General features: G+C 51.8%; 9 protein-coding genes across 9 annotated transcripts; 2 read left to right on the plus strand and 7 right to left on the minus strand.

Annotated features, from left to right (window-relative positions):
- Window positions 1-180: 180 nt before the first annotated feature.
- CkaCkLH20_09963 (cell wall glycosyl hydrolase) lies at window positions 181-1371 on the minus strand (the record flags this gene model as incomplete). Its single annotated transcript, XM_038892678.1, has 2 exons — window positions 181-267; window positions 319-1371. The coding sequence occupies 2 exons, from the start codon at window positions 1369-1371 to the stop codon at window positions 181-183; spliced, it is 1140 nt and encodes a 379-aa protein (XP_038741927.1).
- Window positions 1372-4270: 2899 nt separating this feature from the next.
- CkaCkLH20_09964 (siderophore iron transporter) lies at window positions 4271-6196 on the minus strand (the record flags this gene model as incomplete). Its single annotated transcript, XM_038892679.1, has 4 exons — window positions 4271-4690; window positions 4751-5594; window positions 5650-5937; window positions 5991-6196. The coding sequence occupies 4 exons, from the start codon at window positions 6194-6196 to the stop codon at window positions 4271-4273; spliced, it is 1758 nt and encodes a 585-aa protein (XP_038741928.1).
- Window positions 6197-10846: 4650 nt separating this feature from the next.
- Window positions 10847-12369, plus strand: CkaCkLH20_09965 (uncharacterized protein; the record flags this gene model as incomplete). The annotated part of the gene is made up of 3 exons (XM_038892680.1): window positions 10847-11387; window positions 11446-11832; window positions 11888-12369. The coding sequence occupies 3 exons, from the start codon at window positions 10847-10849 to the stop codon at window positions 12367-12369; spliced, it is 1410 nt and encodes a 469-aa protein (XP_038741929.1).
- A 66-nt stretch (window positions 12370-12435) lies between these two features.
- On the minus strand, window positions 12436-13647 carry CkaCkLH20_09966 (2-hydroxyacid dehydrogenase; the record flags this gene model as incomplete). Its single annotated transcript, XM_038892681.1, has 3 exons — window positions 12436-13036; window positions 13089-13226; window positions 13295-13647. 3 exons carry the CDS (start codon window positions 13645-13647, stop codon window positions 12436-12438), a joined length of 1092 nt encoding a protein of 363 aa, XP_038741930.1.
- Window positions 13648-15983: 2336 nt separating this feature from the next.
- Window positions 15984-20055, plus strand: CkaCkLH20_09967 (pyridoxal-dependent decarboxylase domain protein; the record flags this gene model as incomplete). Its single annotated transcript, XM_038892682.1, has 12 exons — window positions 15984-16214; window positions 16274-16413; window positions 16467-16697; window positions 16752-16756; window positions 16810-17154; window positions 17213-17365; window positions 17426-17831; window positions 17899-18007; window positions 18080-18658; window positions 18710-18993; window positions 19067-19191; window positions 19247-20055. 12 exons carry the CDS (start codon window positions 15984-15986, stop codon window positions 20053-20055), a joined length of 3417 nt encoding a protein of 1138 aa, XP_038741931.1.
- Window positions 20056-20153: 98 nt separating this feature from the next.
- On the minus strand, window positions 20154-21092 carry CkaCkLH20_09968 (phytanoyl-CoA dioxygenase; the record flags this gene model as incomplete). Its single annotated transcript, XM_038892683.1, has 1 exon — window positions 20154-21092. One exon carries the CDS (start codon window positions 21090-21092, stop codon window positions 20154-20156), a length of 939 nt encoding a protein of 312 aa, XP_038741932.1.
- A 695-nt stretch (window positions 21093-21787) lies between these two features.
- Window positions 21788-23624, minus strand: CkaCkLH20_09969 (cytochrome c oxidase subunit 1; the record flags this gene model as incomplete). The annotated part of the gene is made up of 9 exons (XM_038892684.1): window positions 21788-22073; window positions 22126-22464; window positions 22525-22678; window positions 22733-22795; window positions 22853-22892; window positions 22946-23001; window positions 23057-23187; window positions 23240-23350; window positions 23407-23624. 9 exons carry the CDS (start codon window positions 23622-23624, stop codon window positions 21788-21790), a joined length of 1398 nt encoding a protein of 465 aa, XP_038741933.1.
- Window positions 23625-24175: 551 nt separating this feature from the next.
- CkaCkLH20_09970 (mannitol 1-phosphate dehydrogenase) lies at window positions 24176-25513 on the minus strand (the record flags this gene model as incomplete). The annotated part of the gene is made up of 2 exons (XM_038892685.1): window positions 24176-24619; window positions 24677-25513. 2 exons carry the CDS (start codon window positions 25511-25513, stop codon window positions 24176-24178), a joined length of 1281 nt encoding a protein of 426 aa, XP_038741934.1.
- A 656-nt stretch (window positions 25514-26169) lies between these two features.
- On the minus strand, window positions 26170-27953 carry CkaCkLH20_09971 (dienelactone hydrolase; the record flags this gene model as incomplete). The annotated part of the gene is made up of 3 exons (XM_038892686.1): window positions 26170-27029; window positions 27130-27573; window positions 27632-27953. 3 exons carry the CDS (start codon window positions 27951-27953, stop codon window positions 26170-26172), a joined length of 1626 nt encoding a protein of 541 aa, XP_038741935.1.
- Between the last annotated feature and the right edge of the window lie 43 nt (window positions 27954-27996).

Here is a 27996-nt window from a genome sequence, read left to right on the forward strand (position 1 = left end):
CAAACTCTTGACCGGGAACGTTCGAAAAGGCGTAGATGACTAAGACAGAGGAGATGGAAATGAGTTTTGCCGATTTCAAGATTTCGGACGAAAACTATGACAATCGAAGAATGTGGTATTTGACAAAGTAGTAGGTTATGTATGTTTTGGCGGGGAGGCTACCACGAGAATCAATCAAGTTTACGCAAGTTCCTCCTCAATAGCGGCAAACAAGAATGACCCAGAGCCTCTGGAATCGTTCTCCACCAACGGGATACTGGTGTAGTACTGCAACATCAAGTTAGAAAGTTGCACCGATCGATGAGCTGAGCCACTTACCTCAAAGCTGGCATTGGAGTTCAAGCTGCCAACCTGCACCGTTCCCAAGAAACTGATAGACCCGTTCTTATCATCACGGATGAAGTCGTTGACCAATAAATTGTAGGCTTTCAGTCCGACATCTTTGTACTTCACATCAAGCAAGCCATCTCTGACACCTCTGAGAAGGCCGTACGAGAACATGGCCGTCGCGCTCGACTCGATGTAGTTTCCCTTGCGGGTCTCGTAACCCTCGTTCATGATCAACCACCAACCGCCCTTCTCATCCTGGCTGCGTGCGAGTCCGTCGGCAAGAGTCACAAAGTACTCCAGAAGACGACCATATCCGGGTAGAGACTGAGGGTAAACCTGCAGCGTCTCGATGAGAGCCATGAAGTACCACCCCACAGCGCGGTTCCACACCAGCGGACTAGCTCCCGTCACCGGATCGGCCCAGACCGCGTCCTTGGCTTCATCGTAGCCGTGGACGAGGAGGTTGCTCGTGTGGTTACGAGTGTGTTCTTCAATGAGATCGAACTGCAGCGCAATCTCGTTCCATGCGGTCGTATTATCCGGCTCGAAGAGATGGATATAAGTCGCATAGAAGGTGTCGGCCATATAGATCCCGTCCAACCACATCTGGTCCTCGTAGATGGGTGCCCGGTGCCAGAACCCACCGGTCGGAGTTCTCGGCCAGCGATTCAACTGCTGCCGGAGACCGTCCGCCGCGATCTTGAGCTTGGCATCCTTATTTCGCTGGTAGAAGTAAAGCAAGTTGTTGCCGATGCGGATGTCGTCGAGCGAGTAATACTCAGGGTCCCAGCCGTCGAGAGTGCCGTCTGCGCTGACGAGGGATGACACCTTGGCCTCGGCTGCTTTGAGAAGACTGTCGCTGCCTCCGTTGGCTACAACCTGTTCGCCGGCCCGAGCAATGCCTTCCCACAGCACGGCGGGGCCGTAGCCGGAGTCGATGGGGGTCTTGCGGGAGATGAACGAGGATGCGAGCCATTCCGAATAGGGGCGAGCAGCCGCGACGGCGCTCGTTAGCGCAAAGAAAGATAGAGCTGACTTCATGACGAAAGGGTTGCGCCGACAAGCAAAGTCATGAAAATGCGCTTGAATGAGAAGAAACTTCGAGCTTGGCAGGCGGCTCAGAGTAGATATCTATAAGAATCCTAGTTATTGAGTCTTCATCTCATTGCTGGAGTGCGGCTCGGTATCGCATGTTGCATTGCCATCTGCGGGTTCGATGAACTGCTTGGATTAGGACAACATTGTTGCCAAACCCTCGCAAAAGGCAGCACGCAAGTCATCATCGAGGGGTAATTGATCCACCTGCAACGTGCTATCTTAATGGAGGGAAATTCACTGGATCGCGGCAGAACACCAAAATGGCGGGGAGCGACCGCATGCCAAGACGGCGAAATAGGTGCTGGGTCGTATTTGACCTGTTTTGGGTAAAGATGGTCTAAATCGTTGCGGATTCTTGCCTTCTGTCCGGGAAATTGGGCCGGCACTGGAACAAAGTCATCGAAAGCTACGGTCGAGGTCTTCGGTTTCGACGGCTCGCGAATAGAGCAGATATGATGAGTTGACTGGCTGGAGAAGCAGATCAGTCTGGATGAAGCTGTTTCCTTCAGTGACTCTTCATGGCGTATTTTGACAGTAGCTGTGGGGAGCGCCGATTCGTGACGGGATGTCAAATTGGAGAATACAAAGAGAGAATCGCCTAAGAGTGTCAAATACTGCAAGCAATGATGTCCTGGCGATGGCGATGTTGTGAGTGTCGTGGCCGTGTTCGAGTTCACCCAATCATCCGAATCAGCCCAATTGCTTCGGTCGTATTGACGTGAACAAGCGATGTCAACATCGAGTTGATGTAGCTTACAGATCAATGAACCGCTTCATTGGCGGACACAGATTAGCTCCAGTAGAACAATGCACAATGAAGCATATCTGAAAAACACGGGGAATTGCGCTGTGCCAGTACGCATTTAGACCTACCTTACCTTATCTCCCGAATGGCGGGACAGACTCCAGCCCGGCTCCGGGTGACCCCACCCCTAAAGCCCGCCGACTCTCCCGAAAGACGGGGCCGCTTGCCGCCGTTTTCAGTGTCCGGTTATCGGTATGGTGCACGCGATGACAGAGTACGAAGAACACTGCACAGGCATAGTGGCTGCAATCATGACTGGAGCATACGCCCGTGTTCTTGAACCGAAGAAAGAAACGCCATATCATTCCATAGGTAGCTAAGGTATGCCGGCATTGAAGCCATCTAACCACCGTACAGCTCCCGTGTCGCATAGTCTCGTCGGTCTAGACCTGATTTCTAGTGTTGTAGTGATGATGAATCCTCAAAGTTTCGCAGGGCATTTCGGAGGCGGGCGGGCGGGCGAAAATCACTGATGAAACAGTAACTAAAGGCCACAAGTTAGCGACTGACAAAACGCCGGTGCCCTGAAGAGTGCTAAGACAGTTCCCCAGATGGTATTCACGTCGCTGAACCACGTACTTATACACCGGGAGTCAACTTGAAAACCCCAACTAAAGACCCAGATGCTCCCTGAGCTGTGCCCTGATAGTTGTACTGGTGGGAAATTCGACAATACTCGTAGTTGAAGGCTTCAACATGGTTCTTGGTCGCGGACTCAGCAGTCTCTCTGCGATGGCGGGTTTCTCGTATGGTGAGGTAAGTCAAAAACCCGGTCGCGATGGCTACCAGCAAGCCTGGGACTCCAAATACGATAGCAACAAGAACCTCTGTTGATATAGCCATGAAGTTGGAAGTGTGTGAAATTCAATGTCAAGTTCAGTGTTGTGGTCGGGCTTGAAGAAGTGAATTTCAAGTGGGAGATGATTATGGGTACATGTAGGACTGACGCCACCAGCGTTGAGGCAAAGATCAGAATTGCGGCAAAGGTCACAATTGTGGCCAAGATGAGAGTCTTTGGGTCCTTTGATTGGCTTAATTTTCTGACAGAGTCTCTCCGATTCGCTGATTTCTTATTTGGAGATTTTGGCCAGTGAGGAGGCTCTCGTCTTTGTGTCACGCGCTCGTGCCCAGTCCGGTACGACAACCCAACCTTTACTCCAGCCATGCCAAACAACCGTCTAGGAGTACAGGGAGGATGTCGAAGCTGCTCCTAGCCAAGTTTGGGCTAACTTCGATGTCCTCAGGCTGTCATTTACAAGGGGAGACTCACGGCATCTGATAGCAAATTCAAGAAGCGTAGAGTTCGAACACAGATAAATCGTCCATGCTGCTCATCCAGCCCCGCGAGGTTTTAGGAGGAAGACTCGGCATCTTAGCAATGAGTATTTGATGGTATGTGTTGACAGATTCAGGGCAGCATGTCCCCGGGCTCTAGGTGTGTTAAGCGCTTGATAACTCTCTTGGGGTCGTGTGAGGTCAGAAGTGCTACACATCTGGTTGTTCAGCCTTATTAGGCTACGTTCACAAAGCAATTTGGCGATTCGTCTCCCAGGAACGTAATATCTGAACTTCCAACTCTTGTTGCTGAGGGAAGCCGCTCACATGCTTGGATTCTGCTTATGCGTCGACCGCCATACGCCAAGGCTTCGGGTGGCTAGCTTTCCCAAGATAGCAGCGGCTGGGTTACGGAGCTACAGAGGTTATGTTGTTCGACATCTTATGAAAGTGCGAAGGTTGAACTCTTTACCTCTTTCCGTTAAGTATTGACACAGCCCGCGCTTTCATGACCGAATGAACCCGGCTATCACGCATACATTACGCCTGAGCCCAGAGCTTTGGCATGATTCTTACGTTGGCATCCGCAACGCGTCATTCCATTACACTTCTCTCATCGATTAAAGTAAATATGTACAGAACTGGATAGTTCCCAAATCGTAGGACGCATCCAAAAGCAAGAAGACAAACCAATTTTCCTTATATCGCACCGAGCCAAACCTCGATGCGTATGGGGGGGTATCATTCGCCAAGTCCAATCTCCTAAACAACGTTTCCGCGGACCTGCTTGATCTTCTTGAGGTTGAGGTCTCTCCACAACGCCACGGAAATCAGCGCGCCGACGAGCACGCTCACACTCGTGATGAGCATGAGGCGCTGCGAGTCGCCGTACGCGTGCTGGATGCCGACGCGCTCGGGGGAGCCGACCGGGTACCCCAGCTGCGTGTAGATGTCGCCGTAGACCTGGTCGACGGGGCTCCCGTCGGGCATGTACTTCTGCAGGTTCTTCTTGAAGGTGCCGGTCCAGATGGCGGCGGAGACGGCGGAGCCCAGGGACGAGCCGATGCTGCCGAAGAGGTCGAGGATGGCGAAGATGACGGCGACGTTCTGGTGGTTGCTGGGGCTGAGCATGGCGAGTTCGCCGCAGATGACTGCCGGGCCGCCCGCGAAGGCTACGAAGATCTGGTGATTTCGTTAGTTCATCATGTAAGACGCCTACTGAGACATTGGGGTTTTGCTTACTTGGGTCATGATAACGAAGCCGATGTTCGCATCGGGTTGACGGAACTTGATCATCAGTCCGACGCCGAGCATCATCAGCGGGATGCAGAAGAACAAGGCGAAAGGCTTGAAACGACCGGTCTTGTAGATGAGACTAGAGATGATGATGGAAAAGCCGCAAGAACCGGTTCGGTAGATGTTGCCGATGTAGGTGGCCTGAGAGACGGAGGTGTTCCACACGACCGTGAGCATGGAGGTGAAGTACGAGCCCCAGACGGCCGAGTTGAAGAACAGGAAGACGAACATCATGCCGCCGAAGAAGACGGTGCGGTCCATGAGCAGGGAGAAGGGGATGAAGGTGACCGGTGCCAGGAATCTCTCCCAGAGCGCGAACGAAACGATCAGGCAGAAGCCGATGACGACGAAGGCGATGATCATGGGCGAGCGCCATCCCTGGGACTGGTAGGAGTAGAGACTGAACGACAGGAGGAACAGCGCCATTCCGGCCGCGAGGATGAGGATGCCGAAGGCGTCGACGTCGATGAGGAACTTCTTGATCTTGGCCGGGGAGATGTTCTTCACGGAGCCGCGCTTCTCGATGATGCCTCTCTTGACGGCCTTGTGTTGGTTCCAGAGGAAAAGGCCGATGAGCGGGCAGATGACGACCGGGGCGACGATCGACCAGATGCCCAAGCCCCAGCGCCAACCGATGCCTCCCTTCTTGAGCAGGTTCTCGGTGATGGGTCCGGCGGCCCAGGTGAGGAAGATGTACGGCGAGGTGGCGAATGAGAGCATGAGGGCTCTGCTCTTCAGGGACGAGGTGTCGGCGATGAAAACGGTGATGCAGTAGCTGATGCCCTGGGATCTGCAGACACGGTGTTAGTTGTGATTCTGTGAATCTGATAATGGGTCGTTCTTACCCCATGGCGTAGAAGACTTGGGCGGCAGCGTAAGTCTGGACGTTCTGGCAAGCGGCCATCATGATGAATCCGAGCATCCAAGACACCAGCATCATGGAAAGACCTTGGGGACGGCCCCAGGTATCGAGGATCTTGGCGAGAGGGAGTTTGACCAGGCCGGCGATCAGGGTCGACATGATGCTCGTCGCCGCCGTCAAGGAGTGCAGCTGGAAAGTACTCGTAACGAAGGGGGTCAAGACTCGGATCGAAACCTCCTGGATAGCTGTAACGACGTAGAAGAGCCAGATGCTGGTAATCCAGTTAGTAGTGACCCAGTTGAAGTGTGCCGCATTGCAACTCACAAGGTGTACGCGAGAATCAAGTCTCGTTTCGTCCAGACGGCAGTGATGGCTTCGACCTTGGCAACACCGGCTTGAACATCTTTGCTGACGAGATCCTCCTCGCTAGACTTCTCGGTCGTGTTTCTGAGCGACTTCTCATCGGCTAGTGGCGCCGGCTCAACGGCCACCTGCTCCTCGGCAGGTGCCTTTTTGGAGAACAATCCCATAGTCGCGAGTGTTTGTCCTCGACAGGTGGATGGACTGTGGACGAAGTGGCAGTCCGATGCAGTTGGCTTGATCAGCGGCCAGACTTGGTAGGCACGATGAAGCAACAGAGAACGAAGTCTACTCTGTGTAGTCGATAGAGCAAAGAAGCCGGGAGAGAATCGCGCTGCCGGACAGACAGGCGCCGTGCCGGTGTCTTAAATGCAGCATGCAGCGGGACCTTTCGGCAGACCCTTGCGAAGACATCGGCTCGGCGATGCGCGTTGAAGGTTGACTTTGATGGATGCCAACGCTAGCGCAGAGAAGGGAACCACCCACACCTCCACATCGCCCGGCCTAGCACCAACATGCTCGTGTGCCTTGCACCTCACACCAACAAGAGGCCCGCCAGCCCGCACAAAAGAACCCTTGGGCGGATTCTGGGCGGCGGAGAAGGGTCCACGGAATTTCCAGGATCAGCGGCGGCCGAAGATGAGCTTTCGCCGTAGTGAGAAAGCCAGGCCACGCCGGCGTTGTACGTTGGCGAAAGTGGTCTTACTATCATGGAAGTAGATGGGCGCATAATTGTGAAATCGGGCCCAGGAAGATGAACATGGCAGGCCGGGCGTAACAGGGGACCAGGCTGTCGCTGGAAAGTCAGATCCAAGACTCCAGAAGACGTTCTGCCATGCTGGGAAGACGCAGCAAGGTGGGTTCGAGGTGTCCAGGCAGGATGGTGGATATGAATCGTGCGCGCAGCTGGGCAAAGGGTGGAAGCCTGCGAGCTGGATCCGATGGGCCGAAAGAAGTTCTAGCTGCAGCTCGGCTACCAGTCTTGGGTCGCTGCTCGCTAGTTTCCGCACCAGATTGTGGTCTCACATGTGAGATTGGTCAGAAAACAGCTCGCCTCACCCAGTTCCGGCCGTTGGCCGAGTGGGCTGCCCGAAGTGACTCGGCTGGCTCGACTTCAGCTTGGAGATCGCCGTTCAGCATGCCCTCCATCAACAGCAGCGAGCTGCGGAACGGCGGCACGGTGGCGAGAGACGCAGAGGTTCCCGGCTGTTGCTACTCCTTAGTCGCGAGATATGCTGACTTTAGTGTCGAGGATATACGTTGAAGCCAGAAATGACTGGTTGAGTTTCTCAAGATCAATAAGGCGGCCGACCGATGCTTCGGACTCGTCGACCGTGACAGCGGGGCTTTCTCAATGACAGAAGTTCCTCCCAAGCGGAGACTCTGCCAGCATCCGGAGGCCGAGCATCCCAGCCGATGTCTTCCAAATAAAGACGAGAAAAAGCTTGACTCTAAGATTGACCGGGGCCGGAGGTGTTTACTGGGCCTGAATGGATGGTCGGGGCACTGAGAGACACGAGAACGAGTCCACAGAGCCTTGAGGGACTTGCGGATAAGCGGAAAGAAGAACGACCACCTGGTTGGCGCCGGGAGGAACGAACTTGTGAATGTGAAGGTTGCAACTTGCGCCTGGCCGTCGATGGACGTGACCCCACCTTCTCAGGGAGGAAGGTCAATAGACACCGTTCATTGGCTAGTTTACCGGTCTTAGTGTCATTTTAGGATATGGGGCCGTTCAAATGGTGGAGACGCAAATTTTTATCTGATGGGGACCCGCTTTTCCCAATCTTATCAGATCATCTGGTCATCGACTGGCCGCCATCGCTCCAAACCATCCGCCACCTTTCGCATCATCGTAGATTCTTCCCCGAGACAGTCCATGTAGTGTAGTTCTCAGGCACACTGTCGAGTCATTGATCACTCCTTACAACGTCGCAGGGCGGCCGGATCTTCATATGCAAGTCACACAGGTCACGGTTCGCCCTGAGCCCAGGTGGTCGAAATGAATGGCCGCATTTGGGTGGCAGCTGGTAAGAGTACCGGCCATTTATTTTGACCGCCGAGTGCTTGGCAACTGTCGTTGGAATCCATCTCAGCCCTGGAAGTTGAAGAACCGTGGCATTTCTTCGCAAAGCCATTCGGTTTACCAAGCCTAACTTACCTGTCTCGTTGCCCGGCTGTGGAGACTCTGTCTGTGTTGGTTCAAAGTTGGCAAACTTGTCACCATAACTAATGTAGCCATCGGCCTCGACCTTCTGATATGGAAATGACTACTCTTGTCAAATTGGTCCACAAGGCAAAGAGGTGGCAATTCCTACGATGCGCCGTAGCTACAGTCATCAAATACATCATCCGCTAGGACGCTGTCCGTACTAGCCATCTTATCCCACCGGGCCATTGGTCCCTACGACAGGCTAAGTCGTACTAGAATACAGTGATACAGAGGCCATTCAACGCCTCAAGTTGACTGAATCGCCTCCAACCCCTTTCGCGCGGTTGCCGATCTTGAAGCAACAGGTGACAAGACTGGACAACGGTGAAGTCCATGACCTACCAGTCGGGACCCATTTCCCGATAGATCTTGGCCGAGAAGCGTCCACAAATCTCCATTGTGACAACCTGAACACCACGCGAACCTTCCCGTAGGCAGGTCCATAATATCCACGCGCCCACGCCCAGAAGCCCAGATTGTCGATGCCAAGAGAACAGCAGCGTGCCAACCCGCTCATCCCGACCCAGCCGTCAGTGGCGCCACGCTGACTTGTAGTGTACTCGATCTGGATATTCCGCCTAATGCTTGTAGACTCGGTGAAGTGACATACTAAGCGCGATCGACCATATACCATCGGGTTGATGCATAAGGTGACAAGATCCAAGGCAGGAAGACTTGTCAGCGCAGGTCTCAAGGCACGTAGCAGGCCCTCCCTCAGCACAGCGACATCGGCCCACCGGCAAGGATGTTGATGGGGGCCTACCAGCCAGTGTACGATGTTGGCAATATTCTGACAGCCGGCATCGTATTCCGTTGGAGCTATCCCGCGGAGTATTCACGGCGCCCCTGCTTTTTTCGGCACTGCGACCCATCCGCCAAGTCCTCCTTCAGAGGCATATCGGATGTGACCAAGAAGCATCTTTTGACGACACAGCATCTTTTAACGACGCTCATCCCGCGGCTACTTGCCAGAATATCGACAATCCTTCTCACACAAAGCCATACTGCCCGTATGTAAGATTACCTCTCGGGCCCCCTCAGAGTCTCAGCAAACTCCAACTTGAGCATCCTCTGCATCGTCGCCCGACATGTCATGGTAAAACATTCAGCTAAGCGTCTACACTGACTGAAATTTAGTGGAGACGATTCAGCCTGGAAGGCAACGAAAGGCACTCGCTGCGGCGTAGCAGGAACTTCGCGCCAACGCGCCTCTCGCGAGTGTGACAAACCTCGCGTCGACCTGCCCACCAGAACAGCAAAACTGACTATTAGTTGAATCGATGTGTCATTGTTTGGCGACGGCCAATTTGCCATCCATGCCAAGCATGCTCGTTCGAGAAAAACGACCGACACAACATTCGGCTCAATTGTGGAAGTCAGTTGTGTTGCCACGGTCGCTGCCTATCTATGCTATCTGATCTTTTTTCCAAAACTCCACAATTCGAATGCCCTTGGTCGCGATCGAGATGAGTCGTGTATGGTTCGGCCAACGGGATCTTTTCAGAAAGCGAGAGAGCAACACTCGATTTATCATTTGATATCGCGCAAAGCAAGACATTGCGTTAGCATGGTCATTTGCGTCTTGCTACGGGAGATTTCCCAACAACCCCTGGACTTGATGTCGGCATGAGGAAGGATACCAATGGCGAAGCTAGCGATGTTCGCAACGAACAGCAAGACAAGGCATCGGCTCAAGTGCGATATTTGACTCCCGAAGGTGTTCCGGTCATAAATACCGCCGCCTAGGCCGCCAACTTTCGTGGAGCAACCGTGGATCGGGGCCGAACCGCCGGATCCACCAGGAGATGCGGACGTCGGGCTACGGAGGAGTGGTCGGAAATATCGCCCGGCATCGTGAGGGAGCAAGCGTAAGCGACGTGCAACCAAATTTGAAACTCATACAGTTACCATATATACGGCGACTGTCAAGTATCGGAGGAAACGTTGATGACGTCTAAAGCCTGGTAGATTCGCAAATCAACTGGCTTTGTTAAAATGTAAGATTCAAAAAAGAAACCCACGAACGAGACTCACAATAAGTTGTCTGCGTGGAATTCCATATCCGCTGCCGAACAATTCAGGCTTGCCGATATGCCAGTGCTACGGATAAGCTGGGCGCGGATATCCCATCTCACTCTTCATCCTCCGCACTCACGTTTCATCCATGTCGGCAGCAGTATGGGTTCAGGATCAGCAGAGTGCGGGGACTAGAAACGCGGAGTAGAAGCCCAACAAATGCAATACGCCGCGTAATACAATGCAGCCACCCTTATAATCTGGTCATAGATATCTCGCCATTCTGGGGAAACCAATGAAGTTCTCCAGTTTGCCGAGGTCATGATACATGGACGAGAATAAAACTCAAGTTGTTATTTACGAAATCTTATCATCGATTCAACTTTCACAGGATATCTAATTCTACAGCTGCCATCAGCTAGCCAGTTTGACATGAACCTGGAGACAGTCGGCACAGCAATGTCAGACGGCAAGGCCCTTCGTGGGCATCACGGTAACACGAGACAGGCTCTTCTCGCCTCTATTGGCATTAGCATGGGCGGGCATGTTTACAAGAGCTTCGTTCCTTGACTCTGCTAATACGTGAAACAGACTGTTGTACGGACTCGACACCGGCATCATAGCCACAACAATCGGGCAGTCCACCTTCAAAGTCTACATGTACGGGGGTTCCCAGGGTCCACCAGCACTAGTCGGCGGTATCGTGGCCTCCTACTACGCGGGAGGCTGCATCGGCGGACTTCAGTCCGGCTGGCTCATGGACAGATGGAGCCGTCGGTACACCGTACTCATCGGCGCCGTCGTGAGCATCCTTGGCGCGGCACTGCAGGCAGCTGCTGTGAACGCTGGGATGATGATTTCCGGCCGTGTGTTCAGCGGATGGTCCACCGGCGTCTTGTACTCCGTCACACCAATCTACCTCGCCGAGATCTCCCCGCCGGAGAACCGTGGCTTCTTGGTTGGGCTCAAGGGATTGTCCAACGCCATCGGTTTCTTTGTGGCCAACTGGGTAGGATACGCAGGTTCTTTTGCGCACGGGAATGGGCAGTGGAGGATCCCGTTGGCTATGCAGGCGCCGCCTGCGGTAGGGCTTGGGCTGTTGGTGATTACCATGCCCTTCAGTCCCCGTTGGCGTATGTTCCGTTCTTGACTGCAGCTTTGGCTGGGTTCAAATACTAACAGCTGCAAAAGTGGTGAAGCAGGAAAGACACGAAGATGCACTGACAGTTTTGAGAAAGCTCCACGGCCCTCGGGGCGAGGACTTCGTTCAGCGACAGTTTGTGGAGATCCGAGATCAGCTGGCGCTCGAAGCCGACCTTCGTCGTCAGTCGTCTCTGAAGATTTTGTTCACTCGACAATATGCACGTCGAATGTTGTTGGCTTGCCTCATCGTGAACATGACAAAGCTTTCGGGGTCTCAGGTCATCCAGAACTACCAAAGTCTGATGTACTCCGCGTTGGGGTTCAAGGGTCAAACCGTCTTGCTGATTGCTGGATGTTACGGCACCATGGGGATTCTGGGGCAAGTCTTCAATCTTATCTGGGTATCGGATACCTGGTCCCGCCGCAAGACGATGTGTAAGTCAAATATCCGCGAGATTTGGACTCCGTTATGCTAATAGACTACGCACAGGCACCGGTACTGCATCGCTTGCTGCAACCCTCTCGGTCCTGCTGGCGTTATCCAAATACTACCCGGACGACCGAAACCTGGCAGGCAGTTCGGCGGGCGTTGCCTTCATATTCATCTTCTCATTCCTTTACGCTGTCTTCTTCAACAGTACCAACTGGGTGCTGGTATCGGAGATCTTTCCGTTGCACCTACGAGGCACCGGGGTTGGATTCGCGATATTCACTCAAGCTGTCACGGCAATCTGGCTCAGCCAGGTTTCGCCTATGGCCTTTGATGCGTTGGAATGGAAGTTTTATTTTATCTTTATTGCAACGAATGTTGCTGCGGGGTTGGTTTACTACTTTTTCCTACCGGAAACGAACCAACTTTCACTGGAACAGATTGCTGCTGTCTTTGGTGACGCAGCTGTTGAAGGGAAGCCCGGAGAAAAGAAGCTTGATGAAGATGCTGACGTCATCGAGCTTGAGGAAGATCATAGCTAGGATATGCAACTGATGGGAATGTACATACAGGTCTATTTTGACCATTTGCAGGAAAATGGCCGTCGATTAGTAGTGGAGACTCTTGTTAACAACGTTAATAAGCGGTTTACCAGCATGCATTCTCTCCAAGTTCGTTTCCAGGACACCCAAGACCCTTTCCCAATAGCCATTGGTCCTCCAGCTGACGTGAGGAGTGATGAAAACATTCGGAGCTTTCCAAAGCGGGTGGTCCTTTGGTAAAGGCTCGGGATCTGTGACGTCCAAAGCGGCAGCTCGAATCTTGCCAGTCTCCAGAGCTTCGATAAGAGGATCTGTCTGAATCAGAGGGCCTCTGGCGATGTTGGAAACAAACGTCTTTTTCTTTGACAGGATTTCGAATTGCTCCTTTCCAATGAGACCCTTCGTTTCAGTTGTCAACGGCATGCCAATAACCAAGAGGTCCAAATCCTGGGCAAGGAAGTTGTTGACAGCTTCCTGGGAAGCGCCGTGGAACCATTTTGAAGGAACCAGACCGTCTGGGTCACCGGTGCCAGGCACGACGTAACTGTCATCTTTACGAGATTCGGGTGTTGACTTTTCGCTCCGTGTGTAGGCGTAGACTTCCATTCCCATGGCCTTGGCAATCTTTCCGCACTGTCGACCAATGGCGCCGTAGCCAAGGATTCCCCTTGATTTCCGTCAGTATCATGCACCGTTTCTTATGGGAGAATGACACGTACATGCGAAGACCGACAGAGTCCTCAAAATCGACGGCCATCGGGCCTTCCCAGAAACCCTGCTTTTGATTCTCGGCGTACCGCAGGAAATGATGCTGGCTAGCCAGCCAACTTCCAATCACCCATTCGGCGATTTGAGGCCTGTTTGCGCGTTCATCTCAGTCCTTTTGACCTCTTCGTATAAATGCGGCAGAGAGACTGCAACTTACGGATGACAGCCGTTCGTCGTGCAGAAAGGTACGTCCGGGCTTTTGTAAATATCGTGATCCCGCCATTTGTCCGCGCCCGCGGACGTCAACTGCACGAATCTGACCTTAGATAAGCGGCTTGGCGACGGCGCGTTGAAACTAATGAGCATCGTGACGCCATCCCACACTTCGTCCGGAAGCTCGTCGGGCAGCAAAAAGCGGCCGTCCGGCAGATGATTGTTGGCCCATCGCACCTCGAGCCCCGGAAACCGTGACTCAACTCTGTTCACCCACTCCTCGTTGCGAGGCGACGAGAGGAACACGAGAAGGACGTCGTTGGCCAAAGGGCTCTTCCGGGGGGTGATGTCGCCCATTGTTGGTTTACGGAGTGTGAGATTCGGTTGTGGAGAATGGAAGGTGAATGGCGGGGGTTGTGAGTTCAGAAGCCCAGTTTTGAGGTGATCGAGTTGACAACTGACCGGGCCGGGCCCTAGTTGATGGACCAGAATCTCAGGACAACCCACCGGCCCGGCGACTCGCCTTATCGGAGTGTCGGAGCCGCTGAAGATAGACCGCACAGAGGTCCGAGATAACTGAGATAACGCATCTGCGCTGTCAGATAGGCGGGGTCGGGGAAGTGACAGGGTTGGGCCTGTTTACTCCGCCTCTGCCCGGAGATCGGGAACCGGCCGAATGATTGATAAGCGCAATCTCGATCCAACATTGTGCTCATCTATGCTGCCCGGAGTATAAGTAACATTTTCGGTAGCAAAGAATATCATGGACTGCCACACCAGTCCGAAAAAATGGAAATCAGAAGCACGAGGTTGTCGTCTGCTCTGGGTTCGTGGTCGACCCAGGATCATCTCGAGGTCATGCTTTTTCAGCTAGGCTGTGGGGTGTGATTATTGGTAAATACCACAACAGAAAAAATAATAAGCTGCTTGAATTGACTAGTTTGGACGAGAATCGAATAGAAGTTTGAATTGGACATTATTGTGCAGAAGTGGTCTAAGCTGTTGCGGGTGGTGCTCATACCTCAACAATCCAGGTTTGTCTACGTGTATCGCCAAGCACTCCTGAATTAGGACTGCAAACTAGATGCAATGAGATGCAATTAAAAGATTGCAGTTTTGGAGAAAAATGGTATTTTCAGGAATAGTAACCATTCGCTGAGGATGGGCTGGCATAAAATAAGAGCATGTAGCCATGCCGTCCTGCTTACTTGATGCCTAATGTGATAGGACGGACCTGTGATTAGAAATCTCCTTTCAGGCTACTGTACAGGCATTGGCATTCTTCTGTAGTAAGCCATAAAAGCTACATGTATTCCAATCATGGATATATGTTCAAGTGCTGAGATTCAGATGATCCAGCGACTCAGGACTTGTCCGAGATCACGGCCGCTTCCGTTCAGTCGAATCATCATTACTTGCTAAGATGCCCTGATTTATGTTACGGGTGCAGAAATGCCGCCATCCACGTGCTGTTTCCAATTTTGTGTATCAAAAAGCTGAACAGAACTCCTGTCATCAAGACCAAAAATACCTCATTTAACTTACAAGGTTTGGAAGCGAAGCATCTGGCTTCACTTTGAGAACGTACCACGGCGCGACAGGTTCCCCGCTTCTGTTGTCGTTGACTTCCGTTCCACGGCTGGATTTCAGCATGTAACGCGATCTGGAACAGACGGCATAGAATGCAACCGTCCGGAATAAGAAAATCAAGACATAGCTGAGGGGAAGCATGCTTGGCAAGTCCAAACGTCACAGTAGACAGTTGAACGACATTTCGTGGCGTGGACAGCCGTTTACCCGACGTTGATCAGCGCTGTCGTTAAACAATAGATCGAGACATCTCTCACCTTTCCTGGTTAGTCGTACGGCTAAGATCTGCCCGGCATTAGCCTCTGCGGGTGCTGCCGCTGCCGTTCGGTTGACCGATGGTGGAGCAGCCATTAAGACCGCCCGCCTTCTGTGGAATGGCGGGCTTCCCTTTGCGTGCTCTTGCAGGTCGCGCCTCGTACTTGCATTGGTATGGTTCAGTATCCAAGCCGTCTCAGCACATGCTAGCCTCATCGGATGCAGATGCGTGTCTCATTATTTCACCTTGATTCAGGCTGGAACGTCGGGCCGTCACAAAATTCAGTGACAACATCCCGCGGGTGCTGTACATCTGAGTCCAGCGTAGCCTATGAAAAGTTTGTGCCGCATGCAAAAGTCCACAGGTCGCCTCACCTTGGCCAAAAACCCCTCAGGCATGCTTCAGAGCGTCATTGAACATCTGGGGCTGAAACTGGTGACGTGACTTGGGAGGAGTTTGACTAAAAAAAAGACACTTAGGGTTTGGTCTCTTGCAAGGGAGGCTTCGCAAAGGCCCATGAAGAGCATGCCAAGAACACATAAAAACTTGAATACGAGATTGATATTGTCTTGTACTACACTTGTGGCTTTTTGTGGTATTCGATGAGTGCGTTGCCAACCTGCAGAGTGTGGAGTTGGTAACTATGTGATGGGTAAGTGCAGCAATGTCGTAAGACTATCTGCAATGTCTATGGTACGAGGAACAGAACATTGAAAGCCTACAATAGCCGAGGTTAGTACACAGGCAAGAGAATAAGATGATCTTAAAAGACTGGTGCATTCGCAGTCACCGTAGACCAGTGGACATGCCTTTGACAGCAACTTCACTTCATCCTACTGTTTGCACCATGTCTTCCAAGCAGTTGAATCCCACGTCGGCCAACCACCGAAATGGACTTACCAAGTCGAAGAATACGGCTTTCAACAGCACTGCAACTCATGAAGATGAGTCTCATCAGATTATCTCATCGTACTTTATTGGGCCCCAGGCCGAGAATCTGTCGTACTTCAAGGAAAACATCAACATCATCCTGGAAGAGCTGCAAGGAGCGCGGCTGAACTACTTTCCTCAAGATGGGGTAAGTGTCAAGAAAGAAACCTGAAATCTCGTCGCGATGTTCTCGCTTACCTCGACTAGAAATTCATCGACGAGAAAACCCAGCAGACGGAGGCTTTCATCCGCTCAAAGGATAAGCTGAAGAATGCCGTTCGAACGGCGTCTAACATCCTCGGCAAGACCAGCATCCCGTTTTGGTCACCCCGCTACCAGGCCCATATGTTGGTTTCACCATAGAATGACCATCGTGACGACGCTGATCACATGATTCCAGGTGCACGGATATGAGCATGGCGTCACTGCTCGGCTACTTCATGACCATGCTGTACAATCCCAACAACGTCGCAATCGAGGCCAGTCCTCTGTCTACCGTGGCTGAGATCGAGGTTGGAGAGCAGCTATGCGAGCTCTTTGGCTACAACATCGATGAAGACAAGACGGAGGTCCCCACTGGCTGGGGCCATGTTACATGCGACGGTACAGTTGCCAATCTCGAATCTATCTGGTAAGATGCCCGCCACAAATAGAGCTTATGGTCGTTCTAACATTGTTCTCATAGGGTTGGTGGGTGCTTCACACAACATGATTGTGCACGACTCTGACTGACCACACCGAAGCTCGCAACCTCAAATTCTACCCGCTGTCTTTGCGGGAGGCCTTTGACAACGAACTTAGTTTCCTGTCCGAGAGCTTTTATGTCGAGAATTGCCAGGGCCAAAGAGAGCTCTTTGTCAAGCTTTCGAACTGGGACCTGCTCAACCTGAAGCCGACCGACGTCCTTGATCTTCCGGACCGACTCTACCAAGAGCACGGAGTTTCCAATAAGTTTCTCTCTGACATCATGAACAAGTACACCATTCAGTCTACAGGCAAAGACGTCCTGGAGAGAGAACTTGGTCTGGTGAAGCCTGGCCAGTACATGCTGGCAACCACTCGACACTATTCCTGGCCCAAGGGTGCCGGTAAGCCTTTCTTTCTGATAATGGACTGAGGATGGCGCTGACACGCAAACTCACGTAGCCATCTGTGGTCTCGGATCCGACAACGTAGTTGGCATACCTGTCGATCTCGGTGCCCGTCTAGACCTGGAGAAGCTAAAGGAGCGCCTGCAGAAGAGCCTTGAGGAGAAACAGCCTGTCTTCGCAGTTGTGGCGATCATGGGGTCTACTGAAGGTGAGCACGATGAACCAGGACCGATCCTTGGACAGCTAAACTGACCTCCCCGACCCAAAGAGGGTGCTGTCGATCCTCTTAGTGGTGTGCTTGCCCTCCGCAAACAGTTCCAGGCAAAGGGTCTGTCCTTCCTCGTTCACGCTGATGCGGCATGGGGCGGATACTTCTGCTCTATGCTGCCCAAAGATTATCGACCCGGCGATGTCATCAACCTTCCCACTGAGATGGGTGCAGCCGACGGATTTGTCCCCGACGCAAGCCTGCGGGCCGAGACACAGGAGGACCTTTACGCCATGCGTTTCGCCGACTCCATTACCGTTGACCCTCACAAGTCGGGCTACATACCCTACCCCGCTGGCGGGCTCTGCTATCGCGATGGCCGCATGCGATTCTTGGTGACATGGACAAGCCCCTATCTTTCCCGTGGTTCCGTCACCAGCATAGGCATCTATGGTGTTGAAGGAAGGTACGTCATATCGAAATGAGCCCCGACGAGATATGCAGTGAAGGCTTATCAAGATACTCGCACGCAGTAAGCCAGGCGCCTCCGCCATGTCGGCGTGGCTGTCAAACAAGACCATCGGTCTTGATCAGAAGGGATACGGTGCTTTGCTGGGAGAGGTGACATGGACCTGCACTCGGGTATGACTTCAATCATCTTCCAGCTTCTCTATCGGCCCCTCAATCGACCCCACACTAACAACTTTCGTGCAGCTATCCGCGGAGTGGGCATCCCTAACGAACTCTACCAGTCCTTTCATCTGCGTCCCCTTCAACATGCTTCCGTCTGAGCGCGACAAAGATACCACCGAGGAGAAGGTCGAAGCGGAGAAGCAACGCATCAAGCGTGACATCGTCAACAAGACCAACGCAAGTATCATGGCAGAAGACCAGAAGAGGCCGGACGAGTACAAGGCAATCAAGCTCATGAGAGAGCTGGGGTCTGACCTCAACATCAATGCGTTCTCGCTCAATTTCCGATACGAAGATGGATGTCTGAACAGAGATATTGAGGAGGCCAACTATCTCATGCAGAGAGTCGTCGAAACATTCTCTGTCGACAGTCCTACCGATGACCCTACCAAGATTCCCTTGTATCTGACATCCACGGAATTCTCGGACGAGCTCTATGGAGAGTGCAAGAAGAAATTTGTGGAAAGACTCGGTTTGGATGAGAGTAACCAGGATCTGATGGTGTTGCGCAATGTTGTTATGTCTCCTTTCCCAACAGACGGCAACTTCACCAATGATCTTGCCCAGACGTTCTATGACGTCGTTGAGAAGGAAACTGAGGTAAGTTTGACAACGCGTTTCAGTATTATCGATCGTTAACAGAAAGTTCAGGTAGTTCGCAAGCGGAACACTTTAGCCCCTGATTTCCACAACTTCCTCATCCAGGGAACGGAGAAGATCTACATCATCCACCTGCCAATGTTCCATGTCGCCAACCATCGCCAGCAATTGATTGTGTCTGCGGAATTTGACGAGGAATCCAGACGCAAGTACATCGCCATGAAGAATGCGAACCCTTGGGAGCCAATGATATTGGTGACCCAACACAAGGTCATGCTCAGAGATGTCGCCGAGAAGGAAGGCGGTTTTAAGGCGCAGATCATGACAAAGGAGTCGTAAGTTTACCCAAGATCTCAGCTACCCCTGTGAAAATGTATTTTACTTCACAGATGCTGATCTCTCTCATAGGGGTATCATCCTTCAAAACGTCACTGTCACCCTGGGAAGAACGGTGGTGAGCCGGCCTCTGAACTCCAATTACCGACTCGAGGATTATCCGGACACTTTCATGCCATTCTACCTCTACGGCACAAGTAAGTCGACCCTTCCTTTGCAGGACTTTGGCTTCAACAGCTAACAAGGCCTCAGAGAACGAAGCGAACATCGACCACGTCATTACCCGCGCGCCTAACACTCAGCTTTCCGCTGGTCGTTGCACTCTTGACTTCTATGACACCAACACCAACCCAGCCATCTGGAACAAGCCATTGATACTTCTCATCGAGGATGTCCGTGAAGCCCCTATGCAGCCTTTCCCCTCCAACAGCGAGATTGGTAGCAAGAATGGCGCTGTTCTCGCCCACGACGACTATCATCGGCAGAGAGCTTCGACAAACAGTGCAAGTGTCGCATTGAAGGAAAACGAAAAGAATGGAGTGAGCAACGGAGCAAAGAAGGATACGAAGAACGGTGTCGCGGCACCTGACATGGAATACATCAACCGAGTCACCAGCGCCAGGGGATCCGCTCATGCCACCAATGTCGACGTCAAGGCTCACAAGGAGGATGGTGATGCGATCCCACACACCAGTGCCAAAGTGTTGAACACAGAAACACTCAGTGGCGCAGTGCGAGGATCTCATTTCTTCTTCCGCCCCGGTGCCAAGTTCAAGGTTGCAGTGTGGGAAGACCAGCATCGATCTCACCCAAGCTCTGAATGGGCCAGCTTCAAGCTCCGCGACACGTTCATTGGCCGTGGTATTCTCACTCTGGGTGACAGTGTCTATGTCGACAGTGAGGCGATGAACTTCGATCCGTTTAAGAGAGTTGAGAAGGTCACGGAATGGCGTCACGAGTTCAACCAGATTGGCAAAGAACTGGCAGACGGAAAGGCATCTGAGCTTTCACGGTCCTCGGCTGACCAAGCCGTTGGAGCTGCCTTACAATATCCTTATTAAGACGCATTGTATGCAGTCTGCAATACATACTTGCTGAGTCGTGGCCATGCTACTGCATAGACTAGCTATCTCCCATGAATGCTGATCGCTACAGCCCCTCAGTATGATTTGACACCGGCAAGCTTCAGCAGCGTTTCGGTGATTTCGGGCTTCTCTCGAGGTTCCTGTCTCCGGGTGTCCACAGTACCATCTGGTAACACCGGCTGATTCGTTCTCAACACAATGTTGTCATGCGGCCAGTGAGTGGTGGCCAACCACTTGTCGAATGCTTCTCTCTTTGCTGCAGTTACCTCCGGCGTGGCGAAAGAGGCTGGAGCATAAGAAACGTAGGTAATTGTACGGATCGTGTTGCTGTTCTCGGTAGGTTCAGCACCGAAGTGAATAAGCCTTGAATCCCATATAATCAAGTCTCCAGGTTTAGCGACAACCTTGTGCTCGCGATACCCTCGTTTCTCAAACCAGGCAATCTGGTCTGGGCTGTACCTGAAGAAGTCCTTCCGAGACCATTCAGCCTGATTTGTTTGTTCTCGGAAGAAAGCTTCAGTGATCTTGTGTGACCCCGGATAGACTGTCAGCCCGCCATCATCTGGCCCAGCCTCGGACAGGTTCACGATTCCCTGTACACACTGTAGTCCTTCCCGGTAGGGACTCTGGTCGACGTGAGGCCACTTCTCCCGGGGAACATGGCCTGGTCTTCGGGGAAGCGTGATATTTAAAGCATCGAATGACACAATCAGCTGGTCGGTGTTCCAGACTTGAGAGAAGACGTCGATCACTCCGGGCTCGAGGCGGATGTCCCACATGAACTTTTCGTGGACGACGCCGTAATGGTTGAAAGTGTTGATTCCGGATATGAAAGGGAGGTTCTCGGGTGTCCACGTTGACGGCTTCTTGAGGTCTAGTGAGGGGTTGTTGAAGGATTGTAGCCAGTCCAATGCACGACCTTGGTATTGAATCGCTTTTTCGCGTGGTATGACGGAGGGAATGACGGCGAAACCATTCTCTTCAAAGTCCTGGTTCCAGTCCGGCTTGGCCATCTTTGCCTTTGAATTGTAGTTTTGTAGTCTTCTTGCGTTTTTTCTGTGAACGTTGGCGGTCGTGTTTTGTGAAAACTTGATCGAGAAGCTGGGGATCAAGTTGGTTATGATACCTTACAAAGAGAAGGTCGAAGCCAGCGAAGACTGGACGAACCACGGAGAGGGAACCACGGCGTCTTTATTAAGTACCCTGATTGCGAAACATATGCATCGATGAGGTGCTTCAATCTGACCCCCACTTCAACTTCGATTCATGCCATATTCTTCATCGCCGTGCTACCCCCGGCGGGTTGCGAGTTCGGACTCGGCGCGGTGGGGCCGGTACCGGTCGGACGTGGCCGACCTTACGTTCTTATGTCGATGGAAAGGTCCAAGACCACTCCTGGTTTCCACCAAAGTCAGCACTCGACTTTCATTCTCTACGGCTTTGGAATGTGATTGTTTGGTGACGGCGGTATTGTGAAGCATGGTTGCACCAGGGATATGAAAGTTGATTGAGCAAATCCACTGTGTGCTATTCTCAGAGGCCTTAAGCCGAGAATGGATAATGATTTTTTCCCGAAATACTGCAATTCAACCAAGCTTCCTCTGTTTTACAAGTGCGAGCCTATCGATTCTCTGACCGCTTGCCATGTTACACATCGCGGAGTTCCTCAAAGCTGAACCATGGTTAACAAAGGGAACTTCTGGCTTGATCAAACACGCGCCAAAGACTTGTCAGGCTCTTCTCCCGAGCTCGACTGAGTTTGCTTGAGATCCAAAGAGTGAACGACGATATAAGTCGGGACAAGTGCCAATCCCCAGACACCGAAGTTGACTCCAACAGCCGCTAACAGGGGCGCACGTGTAGAGCTGATGCCGGAAGCCACTGCACCACCTGCAGCTTCAACGGCACGAACGGTTGATGTGAAGCGAATGATCTCGGCTGGACCCCGCGCCATATAGCCAGCTAGCCAATATCCGTAATTATATGCCAGTGCACTTCTCAAGTTAGCGACCACGGGGCTTTGTAGTTGGGAAGTGTCAAGCTTACAAGTTAACCTGCAAGAGTATGTAAAGTGCCCAACCTCGGCCAAAGCCACTGTCAGACCAATCCAAAGCTGGCGCCTGCTGGCCGTACTCTCTCTGGATGATGGTCGCCCATATCCAGGTCCCGCCGAACAAGGCCATCATTCCGATATAAGCAAATCTGGCGCGTTGATTGATTGTGAACCTTGTCCAGTCAAGGAAGTGACCAAAGAAGAAGTTGGCTGTAATCTGTGCCAAGGCTGACACAAGCGAAGCAAGAGCGCGAGATCGTACGGAGAAGTAGAGGGAAAGGAAGGAACCTGCATAAGAGAGGAGGAACGTTGCGTAGAAGAAGAACGGGAAGCTATATCTGTTTTAAGTCTGCTGGACAACCTGAACCACAATTCGGTAAGACTGTACTTACACTAGGAGAAAGTCGCTCCGAACTAGAATTTTCGCAACGGCCTTCAGCTCGTTCACAGTCGGGATACGCTCTGCTTTGGCAACTGGCTTGCCGTCCTGACGTTGAACCTTTTCCGGTGGTGAAAGAAGTAATGCCACAAAAGGGCCAAGGCATTCTAATGGATGTTAGTACGGTGACGAATTGAAGTTGTGTTATTCTGGAAACGTACGTAAGGCGACAAAGACTACGTATGTTCTCCAGTCCAGCTTGCCTGTGGTTTTCCCGGTTGAGTCTAAGCCCAGTCAGTCTCGTTGATGTTCAGTGAGACTCAATGAAAATCTATTCCTACTGAAAGCTAGGTTGATGGCGCCGCCAACGATAGAGCCTCCCTGGGAAATGTGAGTGTTTTGCACTGCCAGGGTTTCAGGATGAGCCTACTAACATTGCGATAAGCAAGCCAGTATGCCAGATATCTTCCACGCTTCTCATCTTCTGGGTCTATGGATCAATTAGCAGTGCAACTCTGAATGTTAAAGGTTAGGAAAGTGCCTACAGCTGATCATGATTGCGCCCTCGGCGGCCCAGAAAATGCCAGCAGTAATGCCACAAGCCGCGGAACCAACATATACGAACCACTCTGTCCCATACCTGTTGTTGGTGTAGAGTGATGCGGAATAGATGGCACTATTCGGAGTCACTAATGGCCGCACTAGTGTTTACATGAAAGCTGACTTACTATCCTGTGGTGCCGAATATCAATGCATTCTTGAGTCCGATCTTGTTGGCCATCACGCTCCCCAGAGAACATGTAACAACCATCATCACGCCCAAGACAGCGTTTGCGGACCTGCATATTGTCAGTGAAAAGCCTCTTAGCGCATCATCTGGCTTGTATCTACGCACATTACGAGATACGGCGTTTGTTGTCCACCAGCGCCAGTTGATTGCATGGCATTATACAGGCCTGGAGCGAAGAAGGCGCAAAGACCAATCACTGTGGCTTGAAAAAAGACCGTTCGATACCAAACTCGATTGGTGATGGTTTCTGTGCAGAAGTCCTCGGAATCCCCTTGAGCATCTGGTAGGACCTCCTCATTCGGCTGAGGTTTCGGGGAGCTCATGTTGGCGGCGGTCCGGGAAACTGAGGGTCCTAGACGTGATGGCTGGGAAGGTTGACTTGAAATTGAGAGAGGTTCAAGCAATGAACATTCTTGAATCACAACCGGGGACTGTGCGCTTTCAAAATGACAAAATGAATACCCTTTTGCGGAAGATTTTGCGACCCGATTGCGGCATTCAAGATGTGTCGCGATACTGGTTATCATGGCGTGCTTGTATCATCCCCACATCAATGTTCTTGTTTGGTTCCGAATGCCTGGTCTCAGCGCGAAGGATGAACTCTTCGTCTAAATTGTCATGGTTTCCATTGCGTGCTTGAGACCCACAAAGGAGAAAACATGAAGGCGCTCTGAGGCTGAGAAAAATGTCAGAAAGAGTAACTACTTTGAAGTGTTTTTCAATCCTCATGATGACCTTTGGTGATCTCGATCCCTGATCTGTCTAGAGCGAGACTTGACTACATAGCAGATAGCAAGACTGACGCTCGCCGTCGTGTCAATGCCATCAGCTGAACCGGATACAAAATAGAAATAACAGTTCTATGTTGGTAAAGCTACTTCAAAGGGGCCCCGCCATCTTGTTTGTGGCTCTCGAAAGCATCCACCGCGGCCTGAACTTGTGCGCTCATGTCCACCCCATTTGTGTACATGCCTCCTTCCCTCATCTTTGCTCTCAGGTCCTCCAGATCAAAGCCTTCCGGATCCTGAGTATACAATTTACCGAAGCTTCTGGTGATGTTGACAATCCGTTGACTTCGTGGCCGTCGAATCTCGTCGAACGCTTTCAGGGCTGCCTCAATCTCTTCAGTCGCGGAAACCCTTTTGAAAATGCCAGTGAGGATGGCACAATCCTCGATAGCCTGTGCAGCTCCATTTCCAGCATGTGGAAAACATGCATGCGCAGCATCGCCGAGCATACACACGCGCCCTTTGTAATAGGTTGGCGCAGGGTCATGATCCTGTAAGCTCCAGTCCTCTTTGCTGTGCTTCTCCAGAACCTGAAACAGAATGCTTCTTAGCGATATAAGCAGACAAGTATTGTGGAGAGCTCTTACCGATACCATGGCATCAACCTCGGGCAAGAATCCTTTCCAGAGGCTCGCCTTGAAGGGAGCGCCCTTTTCTGGGCACTTGCTGTCCCTCTGGTAGCAGCTGACGCTGTAGGTCTGTCCCATGTCGACCGGGATTCCCATCATGTAGCCATATGGCGTGCAATAAGTGAGAACTGATTCCGTTGTTTTCTGTGGGATACAAGCCTTGGCCTCTTGCATAGGGACTGTTGTGTGGAACTGTCGCCAGTTGTCGTGGTTGACGGGGTTTGCGGCCGGATGATCGGGTCCGAGGATGTACTTTCTGGTGGGACTGAAGACCCCTTCCGCTCCGAATACCACATCAAAAGACTCGTAAGTGCCGTTGTCGAAGGAGACTGTGGCTTTGTTCGTCACGGGGTCCTCTGAAATAGATGCCACCCGTTTGTTGAAGTGTAGCTTAACCCTCGGCATCGCCACGTCTTCCAGAAGACCTTGAATGAAGTGTGCTCGATGAACCGTCCTTCTTCCCTTTGCTCGTCCTAGCTCTGCTACCAGTTTACCAGCGTGTTCACCCGCACAAAGGACAAACTGGGTTGCCATCTCAATATCCTCCTCGTTAGCCATGAAATGAGACTTCTTGAAGTACGCCTCCTTGATACGCGGCGATATGAAGTCCATGGCTCTCATGGCATTGCCGTGAAACGCGAGCCCGGAGCCTCGTGGACGAATGTTTGGATGCTCTTCAAACAATTCGACATCAAGGTGGGGATTATCGAGGAGCCCAGTAGCGAGACAGCAGCCGGCGATACCGGCGCCCATGATGCCGACGCGGATGCGGCTTGGTCCCAAGTACTCACCCATCGTTATACAGAGGTAGTTGCAAGACTTCGGCGAGGGTTCTGAACTCGAAAGATGAACAGAAAAGGATCTTTACGTTTAAGAGAGAGGTATTAAATGATCTCTTCCCCTCGCCTTCAGCATCCCGATCCACGCCGTGGGGCATCTCCTCGTGTAACATCGGGTCCCATTCTGTTGGTTCATGAGGAGGGATCGTACCATTTCTCTCCACATCAATCCCTGAGAAATTGTCGCATACCTCGGATATTGTGGAATGTTTATTGCCGGCGGTTACTAGCTTTGTCTGCTCGGATAGCAATCAGGGTTCAGCAGATGATAAGAACGACCAAGAACTAAGACCATTAAACCGAGGTCAAAAGCGCTCCCAGACTTCCAGCGCACTCAACGTCCCTACCTTCCAAGGCAAAAAGTCAATTTAATAGCATGCTGGTACAGAGAATGGCGTAAAACTGATGTGAGCGCATGAACATAAGAGACCGTGAAATGATAATAATCGGTTCGCCACACCAGATAATAATGTTTACTTATTATCAGACTGCAGAGTCGTTTTGCCTCCTGAGATCATCTGTAAGACATGGGTGCTTAGATGGCTACACGTAGTATGAATTGAGTACTTCGTTGTGATAAATCAACATAATTACCTATTCCTAAGCCTATCATTAGGCAGTGGCATTATCGTCTACAGAAGACTTCGGTCTTTCGGGTACAGTCTTCCCGTCTGTATCCTTTTCCGCAGATGCTTCCCGGTTTGTATCTTCATCCTCCTTAGACCCTTCTCGGTTCTCATCTGCATCCTTCTCCTCACCCGTATTCTTCTTCTCATCCTCCTTGGTCTTCTCATTCTTCTTCTTCTTCTTCCCATCTTTATCCTTCTTTTGATCTGCATCCTTTTTGGATCCGTCTAGGTTTTCACCTAAACCCTTTTTCTTGGATTGGTCCCGGTTGTCGACCACCTCCTTTTGGTCCTGCTCATCTCCGGAGTCATTCTCATTCCAACCCGGCACAAGTTCATTGTCAGCTTCTCCTTCCTCATCAGGATCCCAACCTCTCAACACCCTTCTTGCCGCGTCTTTACCGACGACCGGTAATCGTTTCACCCCGTTCTTGCGCGCCGCTTCTGGTACCAGCTTTGGGTCTAGCAGTCCGATCTGCACGAGAACGCTAGCTTGGTCCCAGTACACGTGCTCATGATATAGTTTGCCTCCTCTGAGCCCCACGATGCTGACCACAAGCACTTCGACACGCTTGTTTGTTGCTGGGACGCCGGGTAGGATCCATGGCATCTCCTCGGTATGCTTGAAACGGACGTGGACTTCGTCGACCACTCGATCAACGCCGATAGTGCGAGAAATCAGAGTCAACTTCATCGAAGGCGGGTTGCTGAAGAACTGGCTGTAGAAACGCTCAAGCTCTGATTCTCCGATACCTCCCGTCAAAGTCGGGATGTGAGTTACGTGAGGACTTTTGTGTGACGTGTACGTTGAAAGCGTCTGATTGAGGTTTCGGGTGAAGAATTTGCCTGCACGTAGGTCAGCTTTGTCTTTCATGGCTGATGACTTCCTGATTCCGCATATTGCTCAAAGGTTCTGTTGCCCAACGCGGCAAATCGAGACACTGACCTTGTACGTTCTGCTCCAACACGAGCTCTAAGTCGACATGATTATTGAATGCCTTCCTCGCTGCAGCCAAACTCCGGCTCCAGGCTAACTCGGCAGCAATCTTGTTGTATTCGTCCAGGTCGTGCTCGGCAAAACCGGACTCGGCGTCGTAAGTGTAGGTTGGGTAAGCCAGACGCAACATTCCGCCCGTCCCCATGCCGCTTTCCACTTTCTTGCGGGTTGTGCGCCGCTTGCCTTGTATCCCTACCATCTGGCTTCGCTTCGTAATGCCAATCTCCTCACCTGCAGCGAGATGAACGAGAGCTGAGATGCTGCTCGGGAAGTGTCCTTGAGGGTCTGGAATGGCCGACGGATAGTACGCGATGAGCAATCCGAGCTTGTGTTCTGGGTTGTTGTCCATCACGTGGTAATACTCCAGACAGGCGGCAGCGGCATCGCCAAATGCTGCCGAGTTTTAGCTAAGTCGTACCTTTCATCATCTATGCATCTAATTCTTACTTACCAACGATTCCGAAGATCTCGCATGGTCCCATGTTCTGTTTGCTCAACGATCGGAGCTTGCCCCGGAACTCCTTTGTGCTGCTTCCCATTGGCAAATATTCGACATCGAAATTCTCGTCGCGCCATTCATCAAGCATCAATTGATCAAAGTCGTCGCTTTCCGCCGTTATGTATAACTTCGGTCGCGATCTCGGGAAGTCCTGGGATAGGAAATTTTGGTCTCTATGGACGGGGCGGTTCCAGTTGTCTGAGACGATGCGAGCATTACGTCCTTCAGATTCCGGCACGGCGGCCTTGACCAAGTTCGGTATATCGATGTTCATGATGTGTTTGTCCTGCAGTCTTTTACTGTGAGGGAAAATGAAC

Source organism: Colletotrichum karsti (genome assembly GCF_011947395.1).
Source record: "Colletotrichum karsti strain CkLH20 chromosome Unknown Scaffold37, whole genome shotgun sequence".
NCBI classification, from domain to species: domain Eukaryota; kingdom Fungi; phylum Ascomycota; class Sordariomycetes; order Glomerellales; family Glomerellaceae; genus Colletotrichum; species Colletotrichum karsti.